At 32.8% G+C, this 10,669-nt stretch overlaps 2 protein-coding genes across 2 annotated transcripts; one reads left to right on the top strand and one right to left on the bottom strand.

Annotated features, from left to right (window-relative positions):
* Positions 1–265: 265 nt before the first annotated feature.
* Positions 266–4,079, top strand: LOC111882248 (protein S-acyltransferase 24). The gene is made up of 13 exons (XM_023878605.2): positions 266–760; positions 1,126–1,266; positions 1,368–1,480; positions 1,554–1,633; positions 1,713–1,876; positions 2,093–2,225; positions 2,311–2,410; positions 2,520–2,577; positions 2,717–2,794; positions 2,881–2,979; positions 3,062–3,140; positions 3,257–3,405; positions 3,483–4,079. The coding sequence occupies exons 1-13, from the start codon at positions 494–496 to the stop codon at positions 3,930–3,932; spliced, it is 1,911 nt and encodes a 636-aa protein (XP_023734373.1). The 5' UTR covers positions 266–493; the 3' UTR covers positions 3,933–4,079.
* A 249-nt stretch (positions 4,080–4,328) lies between these two features.
* On the bottom strand, positions 4,329–9,262 carry LOC111882267 (protein PHOX4). The gene is made up of 3 exons (XM_023878619.2): positions 6,493–9,262; positions 5,601–5,824; positions 4,329–4,630 (listed from the first exon to the last, which is right to left on the bottom strand). Exons 1-2 carry the CDS (start codon positions 8,402–8,404, stop codon positions 5,673–5,675), a joined length of 2,064 nt encoding a protein of 687 aa, XP_023734387.1. The 5' UTR covers positions 8,405–9,262; the 3' UTR covers positions 4,329–4,630; positions 5,601–5,672.
* Between the last annotated feature and the right edge of the window lie 1,407 nt (positions 9,263–10,669).

Raw genomic sequence — 10,669 nt, forward strand, 5'->3', positions numbered from 1 at the left:
AATTTTAGTTTTCGGTTCGGTTTCGACCAAAAACTGCAATGAGTTACGTACTCCTAGTTGATGATGTTGCTATTGATGTTATAACACTACTAATGAGATTAAATCTAAAATCAAATCCATTAGTAAAAAAATTAATGAAAAAAAAAATCATTTTTGGGCCGTTACCCCCAAAAAAGGTTGTAAAAATACATGTAGCACTCTAATTTTATAGTCTATACTTAATATTCTTTTCGTACATTAGGAAATATATTTATTTCGGAATACTTGGAAATATTACAAGGAGTGATGTGTTTTTATTCGGTTGTTTCTGTTGTAATCTTCTGTTTACCGGACATCAGAAAGCCGTCGCATCATTACCGAGTCAACACCGACGCCTATCTCTCTCTCTCCGGAAAAACCCTAATTCGCATGAATACTCTAATTTATTGTTCAAGAATCCCCTTTGATCTATTACATTTCATTTGACGTATTAATTTTTTACCTCTAAATCGGCATGTCATCAGAGATCGAGGTCGAAGAAAATACAGATCCTACTGCTGCCGGAAATGGCAACGGAGCGGCCGAGGGAGGAGTGGGAGTGCCAGAGGAAAGCTTGAAGAATGACATTTACACTGCTGCAGCGTATGGTGATTTGGAGAAGCTTCGAAATTTGGTCGAGACAGAAGGTTGCTCCATTAACAAGCCTGACGATCAGGGATACCGCGCTTTGCAGTGGGCCGCCCTTAACAATCGTGTCGCCGCTGCTCAATACATCGTCGAGGTTTTCCCTCTTTTCCTCTGTTTCTATCTTCGCTCATGAAGATGTATACAATACTACAAGTTATGTAGTATATACACTCGTGATCAGTTTTATCTCAGCAATCCTCCACTTTACCTTTACTGGACAGAGTGATCCAAAAAGGATATCAGTAAAAGAAGCTTAAGCTAATATTATCAGTCACATACACGATATCAATTACAAAATACAAATTGTTGTAAATACTGATCAATGGATTGATCACTCTCTTTATTGATGCCAAAGAGTTGTCATTCAACTGCTTCTCCTTCATTCTATTCACATATTATGGTATTCTTTTTCATCTTTCTGTTTATGTGGTATTAACTTCATTTGAACGAAACTTTCAGCATGGTGCAGATGTGAATGCAGTGGATGTCAGTGGTCAAACAGCATTGCATTGGAGTGCTGTTAGGGGAGCCATTCAGATTGCAGATCTTTTGCTTGAAGAAGGTGCTCGTGTTAATGCAGCTGATGTATTTGGATATCAGGTGTGTATTTAGGGCATTGAATTCATTTCAGTTTCATGGATTCAATTTAGGGCACTGTCAACAAAGATTCTATTTCATTATCAAATTTGAATTTGTTACAGGCCACTCATGTTGCTGCACAGTATGGTCAAACAGCTTATCTGTATCACATGGTCACAAAATGGAATGCAGATCCAGATATTCCTGATAATGAAGGAAGAAGCCCTTTACATTGGTACTTGAATCTCTTCATTCTACTATAAACTCCAACTCTATATTGTCCCTTAATTCAAGAGTTTGTTTTGTAGGGCTGCATATAAAGGTTTTGCAGATAGTATACGTCTTCTTCTCTTTCTGGATGCATATAGAGGGCGTCCAGACAAAGAAGGTATTGTATTTTAAAGACTTTTGATCCATCATTTTTGTTTGTGAGATAGTTGCTTACAATTAGATCCTTGCAATTTTAGGTTGTACACCTCTACATTGGGCTGCAATCAGGGGACACTTAGAAGCATGCACAGTATTAGTGCAAGCAGGAAAGAAAGATGATTTAATGGTGACTGATAATACTGGCCTTACACCTGCACAACTTGCTTCTGATAAAAATCATCGACAAGTTGCATTTTTCCTTGTAGGTATTCCTTAATAATAATAATATTAATACCTATTATTTAGCGAAATAATTAGAAAATGACTGTAGGGACCATTTATAAAGAAATTTCAGTGGTTTCTTCGTATTCTCCATAAATATTGATAATTTTGCAAAATAATAGGTTTTTATTCACAATAATATTTTCCTTTTTTTTTTTAATCAATCACCTTATTATATATTATATATATTCTCCAGGGTAATGCTAGGAAGTTGCTTGAAAAACGTTACGAGGGTACATTTGGAAAACTAACAAAACTAGGGCTAGCACCAGCACTTCTGTGTGTAATATTTGTGCTACTTTTGACCTATATCAATTCAGTCATCATGGGTATTTATATTTTTCAATCCTCTCAAATAAATTAATATATATTTATCATCTAATAATAGTATTTCTTAATTCTTATTGTCTGCAGCTTCAAATTTACCAAAATTAACAGCTGGTTCTGCATTTTTTGCATGGATTGGTGTCACATTAGCAAGTGCAGGATTAATTCTTTTCTATCGCTGTAGCTGGTAAACTTATTTTATTTTTATTTTTACTCTTGAATTTTATAATAATAACTTCAATTTTTTATAAAAAATGACATGTTGATGATGTTGGTGTCCTTTGTGGTTTTTGTAGCAAAGATCCAGGTTACATTAAAGCCAACAGGAATGAATCCAAAGATACAAGAGATGATGTAAGCTTGTGTTATAAATAAACCTCACCATTGTGCATAAACATATATATTTTTTTTCTCTCAATGAATTGCATAAAATAGAAATGAACTTTACTTTTCATCAATTTATAAATTCGTATTTTTTGTTTGTATCGAGTAGGAGCCTTTACTTAAGCTTGAGGTGCGGGACCCGGCTTTGCTAGCTGGCAATTGGAATCAACTCTGTGCGACTTGTAAGGTAATAGCATACATGATACATCCCAAATGTTTCTCCTTTTTTTTTTTAAATATTTATTATTTTATTTATAAATTTTGATAAATTAGATTGTTCGACCTCTTCGAGCGAAGCATTGTTCAACATGTGAGCGATGTGTGGAACAATTTGACCATCACTGCCCTTGGGTATCCAATTGTGTCGGAAAGGTTTGTAATTTTTTTTATTATAAAAAATTATATAATTTTTACATTTTTCTCCTTCCATTGACCATTTTTTTTTAAATTTCAGAAAAACAAATGGGATTTTTTGGTTTTTCTTGTTCTGGAAGTTTTTGCCATGTTGATAACCGGCACAGTTGCACTTACAAGTATGGTTTCTCTCTTCATTTATTTGTTTATTAATAAAAAAATAAATACAAATAAAAGTAGATTACTATTTTTTTTACATTTAATAATAATAGGAGTAGTATTGATTTTGATGTAGGAATTGTGAAGGATCCATTGGCTCCATCTTCTTTTGGGGGGTGGTTGCAACATGTTGGTAATCAACATCTTGGTGTTCTATTATTTCTAGTTTCAGATTTTTCACTCTTGATTGGTGTCGCAGCTTTAACTTGTATGCAAATTTCTCAGGTATTTTTTCCCCATTTATTAAATTAAATTAAAATTATATTATTATAGAATCAATTTATTTTTTTAATTGGTGAAAGGTGGGTCGAAATATCACAACAAACGAAATGGCAAACATGATGCGATACAACTACTTAAGAGGAAACGGAGGTCGATTCAGAAACCCATACGATCACGGCTGCAAGAAAAACTGCTCCGATTTCTTAATCAACGGCTACAACGAAGACATCGAGGTCGCAGAAGAACCCTCCTCCGCCGCCGCCGCCGATCAATTCGACGGCATCAACATGATGCCGATGACTGCTTCGAGTCTAGCCCTAAACTTACAAAACGGAGGACCTATTGCTTCCGCCGCCGCGGCGGCTGCTGCCGCAGGTAGTGGTGGTGGTGGTTATTCTCATCAAACGAATGGAAACGGCCACCATGTTCATTCTCCCGGTTGTAGCCATGGTAAGCCGAAAACGGAGTCGGTGCCTTTAGGGTTAGGGTTAGGGTTAGGTCGAGGTTCGCGATCTAGGGTGGCGTTATGATTATATATGCTCTTTTTCCTCTATATGGTACACAGATGAGGGGTAAAATGGTAAATCATTTTTTCTAGTGTTGAGTGGAAGTTATACATTGAAATATTTTGTATACATCGATTTTTTAATCAAGCAACAATAGAAGTTTTCAGTGGATATGACTTTTCATAAACAAGAAAAAGGAATATATTTTTGTTTAAGGTTAACTAATTATTAGCATGAAATAGCAATGTACTTTACTTTACTTTTTTTTTTTTTTTTTTAAATCAGTATAGCAATTTGGAACTCATTATATAGCAATGTACTTATATTTTATTTACACGTAATAGCAACATACTTACAATTCTTTAAACATATAGCAATATACTTATATATATATTTTTTTACTGATATAATAACAATATGTAACAAGCAACGTATTTCTTTATTGATAATAGTAAATAGTAACAAACAAAGTATAAGTGAAGGCATTGTGTGCAAAAGCCAAAATCACTTTCTACTAAATCAACATTGGTTACATAATTAAAGAGTATACACCAACTGAATAAAACTTGCAAGCCAAAACAACAAAAATAACTCTATATGACCTTAAAAACAAATACTTTAAAAAATTAAAGTATTTTTCACCAATTTACGTAACTACCCCTCCGTGTTATCTACTATGTTTTGTCGTGATACTTACAACTCACCTGCAATGCAATAGTACCCTGCAGAAAAGATCGTATCAGTTTCTAGCTCGAGAGAAACGTTAAAAAAGGGTAAATTAAGAAATCAATAGGGCACCATGTGAAAAACTATAACATGGCAGTGAGGGTATAATTGTCATTGTCACAAGGACATGAAGAAATTACACAGAAAAACGGTAATGTGTGTGCATGAGTAAGATGCTAACATGCGGACGTCGTAAGATTGTTGTGAAATGTCTAAAATGCCCCTTAAAAATGGCTTGTAATGTGGCAAAATGGGTGGAAATATCAGTTTCTACCTCAGAGTTGAAGGTTTGTTTGGTTTAAATTGAATGGAATGACAAAGGAATGGAATGAGTAAGAGAATGGAATGAACCATTACATTCCGGTATCATGTTTGGTAGGCAAACAGAAATAGAAAAAGTCATTTAATAGTTGAATTTGAATTAAATTCATAAATAAAGACAAAATATTCTTCGATTTAAATAAATTATGATTCATAGTGAAAAAAAAGTATTATATGTTCATTGTGAATGTATTTTAAATATTTATTAAGTCGTTAAAAAAGATCATTAAGAGTAGAATTGTCATTGTTACAAGAAAATCAAGAATCAAGAATCAAGAACAGAACATGTGCACATGAATAAGAGGATGTTAGATTTTGACACACGAAAATTACGTAACAAAGACATGTTATAAGGCATTTATCATTGGACCATTAGTTAATGTCGAAAATACCCTTTGATGAGAAAGGGGGTTTTGCCAAAAATGAGATTTTATGATCAATACAAGACAACTCCTAATGAAAATTGTTGAAAGTTTTCGTGGGACATAGGTAGTAACAAGGAAAAAAATGGTTGACTACAAGCAAATGTCCTAAATGCCCTTCAACAACAACAAACCACGGGAATCTTGTGGATCCAAATAAGTAAGTCCAATTCTCTATCACAATTAAAATGGGCAAGAAAGTAATTTTAGATAGAAGAATTACCAAGTAGTTGGACATGGAACAAGAAGCACCCGTTTTCCTTTTGCATGTAATAACCGGATCTTGAAATGGCACTCATTGTGCATGTTCAAAGGCGTAAAACAACTTAGAAACTCGTCTTCGAAGCAATGGTTCTAATCTAAAAGAAGGAACACCACTTTGCCATCTTTTCACTTCATACATTTCATGCCATGCTTGTACTATCTCATCAATATCAAAACCTAAACCTAAAGAACATAAGAATTTAAGGTCAAAACTTGCTTCCAAGATTTCTTAAAATCAGAAGAAAATAAGCAAAATTTCAAACAAAAAGGGCTCCATATGACTTGATTGGTTCCGTATTTTGAAAAACGTCCAAAATGGTGGTCTATAAGAGACATAATTTTTTTTTCTCATTAGGTGTTGTTGGATAAATGATGTTTAAAAAACAAATGGAAAAACGACAACATACTTGGAAAAATGGAAGGAAAAGAAATGAGAGTGATTTCAATTTTGTAAAAAGTTAGGACTTAATATGGAAAGTCTCGTTTCTCTGACTTTATCTATTAAATCGTTCTTTATGCGTTAAGTAAAATAAAAGGGTAAAATGGTCATTTCCCATATCTAAAAAATCCATATGGTCCAAAAAAATAAACAATCTTTAAGCATCCAACAAACAACATTTATCCGTACAACAATTATTGTGGAAAACGAGGTGTTATACACAAAGACTGTTTCTTTGTTGGAGTGTCTGAATATGACTAAATCACCATTTTGCCCTTTTAATACTCCAACAATCAAGTTTCACCATATTGTCAACTAATTGATTCCGACAAATATGGATAGGATTTTTGTACCTTTTTTTTTTACCTCGAATTAACGTAAAATTTTCAAGAAAAATAAGGAACCAAAATACCTTGTGGTGCATCAACATTAGAACAATGATTCTTTATCATCACAGCAATATCCGTATGAGAAACACCCGCAACTTCAAATTTTTCAACAGCAATCTCCAAACATTCATGCCAAAAATCAAGCCCTAATTTATATTCCATACTTGATCTTTCATAAAGCATAGTACCCCACAAAACATTTATCAAAGACCTCATATTTCCACCTTCTTTTTTATCACCTTCCTCCCACATTCCCATACCCTTTTCCATATTTTCTTCCGCTTTATTATAAAGTTCAATAACCTCATTCGAATCCCACTTTTGAATATCATCATTTTTCTCAATCTCATAATACCAACGTATTTTCGCCTTCTCAAATTCCTCATGTCCTAAAGCCAAAAAACCTTCGTAAAAATCAGGCTTCACTTTGATTGCCTTTTCATACATCTCACCAGCTTTTGAATACTCATTTTGTGCCCATTCGTATAAATCTTTTTTTGATTCTTCAAAAACCCTTTTTCTCGCTTTTGACATATGCACATTTCCACAATTAAACAAAGCCAAAGCTGCCATTTCTTGAAACTTATCGGCTGCTTTATTAAAAAGTTCTTGCGATTCTTCACTTGTTAACGCATCCTCCATAGCCTCCATGTACAACTTCATACCAATTTCATGAAGATCCAAATACGAATCTGAATTAAACCCGACATAGTTCTTGAAAACCTCTGAAAATTCTAGAATCCAATCATCGATACAAGATTTTGAATTTAAAAGCTTTTTCTTCTTTTCTTGTCTTCTAAAATGGTCGAAAAATGGATCTTGCTCGGGGTTGACTTCTATGATGTGAAGTTTGACCGAAGTTTGATCCGAAAGTGATTCCGCCCATCTTAATTCTTCGTTTGTGGTTATTGTGACCATATCGCCCTCTTGATCTTGATATTTTATTAAAACAGCTCGTGAAAGTGGAAATCTTACGAATATAATTTCTCTTAATTCCAAAACATCGCAATTAATTGGAATTTTTGCCCATCTTATATCGTCTCCATAGACCAATTTTATACTCCTTTTTGGCTTGTTATTTTCTTCGCTAAATTTGCTTATTTTTTCATCCACAACCAACTTATCTTCGGTTTCTTTCTCCTCAATCTTGTCTTCGTTTTCATCCATTTGCTCAAGCATTTCACTTTTTTCTTCACTCACTTCTTTTTCATCCATATGCTCAAGTTTTTCACTTTTTTCTTCACTCACCATGAGAGTTTTTGAATCTTTTTCATCCACAACAACCAACTTATCTTTGGTTTCTTTCTCTTCAATCTTGTCTTCTTTTTCATCCATATGCTCAAGTTTTTCACTTTTTTCTTCACTCACCATGAGATTTTTTGAATCTTTTTCATCCACAACAACCAACTTATCTTTGGTTTCTTTCACTTCAATCTTGTCCACTTTTTTATCCATATGCTCAAGTTTTTCACTTTTTTCTTCTTCATTGACAATGAGATTTTTTGGCTCTATAAGTGATTTCACTCTATGGGCAATCTCAATTGCCATGATGTTTTTTGGTTCCATATTTAACACAAGATTAACATCTTTTAAAGCCAAATCGAGTCTATCTAAAGCTTCATAACACCTAGCTCGTTTCAAAAGTGCTTTACTATATTTCGGTGTAACTTCAAGGGCTAAATTACACTCATGAATAGCCCTTGGGAATTCGGTGATACCCATTTGCATGTAGCATGATGCAATGTTGGTTTGGAGATAAGAGACTGTTATGTGGTTTTTGGGAAGCAATTTGAGGGCTTTTTGGTAAATTGATATGGCACCTTCGTAATCTTTCTTTTGAAATAATTTGTTTCCCTCTTCTTTGTGTTCTTGTGCCATGGAAATGAAAATGATGGTGTCATTATCGTATTTATTTTTTCCTGACTTTTTACCCATTGTTGAACTAATGACAAAACTAGCTCAAGACATAAACAACCAAAAAGATGAAGTTTCTTGAAAATCGTGGGGGTTTTCAAGAATCAAGACAAAGTAATGTTATAGATTTTAATTCAAATCCTAAACATCAAATTATCGACTTGAAACAAACCCAAAAGACCCATCTACCTTAGATTAACGTATCTCCAAATTCACAATGAAATCTCACACAGAAACACCTTCACTGTGTGTGAGAAACTTCAAGAACTGAAAAAGATTATTTCTTGAAATCCTTTAGCTTTTTCAAGATAGCAATTACGTATCTCCAAACCCACAAGAAATTTTCACACATAAACTCACAACAAACCAAAACGACTCCCTTTCCTTGAATTATATATCTTCAAACCTACAAGATTATTTCACGCAGAACACCCTCACTGTGTGAAAGTTAAGATTCTAATAGCTTAAACCAAACTTGTACGTAAAGTCGTAAACCAAAACTAAAAATCCCAACTTGCTTTTTTCTATCAAAAAATGCACTATTGTTGCTTGTGAGATTGAAATATGACAAGAAAAGGGGAAAAAAATTCGAAAGGGAGAGATGATGATTCGTACGCAACTACCAGTCAAAATCTCTCTTGAAAATCGATATTAATCTAAATGAGTTAATGGGAAATTTGAGAAACATCAAAGGAAATGAATGGAGCTAAAAAAACTTATCTGGGATGAGATAAAATGTGATCTTTGAAGAACATCGAAAATTTGTGGAGCAGAGAAAAAAGCTTGCGTTCTTGAGCTTCTAATATTCGTTTTGGATGTGAAGCTCTGTTGGGAAGGTAATATTTACTGTTTACTTTTTAAATTGATTTAATTTTATGTAATAAACGTTTAAGATTAATGACGTAACGGCATAAAAGTTAAAGAAAAGGTAATGAGAGAATTTTGTTTTTAATTTTTTTCTTGGAAAATAGAATTAAATAATTCTTGAAAATCTTAGAGAATAAGAAGTGCAAGGAAAGTGGTCCCATAGTTCCCGTGAACTCCAAGATTGTTGGGTCCTGTTTTATATAAAAAAAAAAATTAAAAAATTAAAGGTTTATTTTTATCAAAATAATATTATTGTCTTGTTTTATTTTGATTCTAGATTTTAGATATTATGTTGATATACATTTACTTAAATTTTAAGAAAAGGTAACGATGATGTCAAAAGATGCAAGAAATGGTAAAAGCAAATTTGGCATCAGAACTATAAATCAATAAATAACGGTTACTATTTTTTTAAATACAAAATTGGCTTTTGAAGGCAATTAAGGTCTCTTTTTGAATCGATATTAATCTATAATTGATGCTATGTGGATGTGTCTTCGTGTTAAATTTGATGTTTGTGTTTCATTTTGAGAAAGTTAACATGTCTGAATCATATGAAATATAACATTATTTTTCTATTTAAATTTATTAATATATATTGGGCAATACCTATTTAAATATTTATTCATTGACAATTAATAAACTTGTCCAAACCGATCATAACAATACTTTTATTAATATATATTTTGAGCAACATGTATTCAAATATTCTAATTTCTGTTTATTTGGATAAAATAACATCTTTAATTTTTTATGCATTGACAATGCTTTGTACGTATTTTAATTATGGTATTATATAACGATTCGATGCTTAAGTAAGTTAAGATATTGTACTTACCTTTCGGACATAATGTTAAAATTAATACATTACATAAATTTAAGATAAAAAAATTAGCATGAAGTACATGAATCATGTGATACATTATATCCTTTTTAAGTGCATTTAATTCTTTTATTAAAAGGATTGGGTGTAAATCATAAGGATGGGATGTAAAACGTTATCTACTTTAAGCCACACATGTCAAGTGACCCTATTGTCGTCTGTCGACTTAACAGAAATCTACCAGAACTGCATTTGTATCCTGATATCAACTGCCGAAACCGTTACATGTCTAACGGCCAATCAGTTTCACTCCGTTAGTCAAAGTCAAACTATCAACAAATATGCTTAACTCGAACTACAAGCCAAGACACCTCCCCAAGCCCATTAATATTTTATTTAGGACTTTTCTTCGTATTTAAGTTTCCCAGTTTTCAGTTATATCTTTATGATATAAAAATAGAGTAAATTACAGTATTGGTCCTTTTTTTAAAATGGTGATGAATACATATAATTGTAGACTTCAACTTTATACCTGATACATGTCACACATGTCAAAGAATACCTAAGACAGTAAAATTGACTTGTGAGTGCATGAG

The sequence above is a fragment of the Lactuca sativa genome, chromosome 7 (genome assembly GCF_002870075.4).
Source record: "Lactuca sativa cultivar Salinas chromosome 7, Lsat_Salinas_v11, whole genome shotgun sequence".
Taxonomy (NCBI): domain Eukaryota; kingdom Viridiplantae; phylum Streptophyta; class Magnoliopsida; order Asterales; family Asteraceae; genus Lactuca; species Lactuca sativa.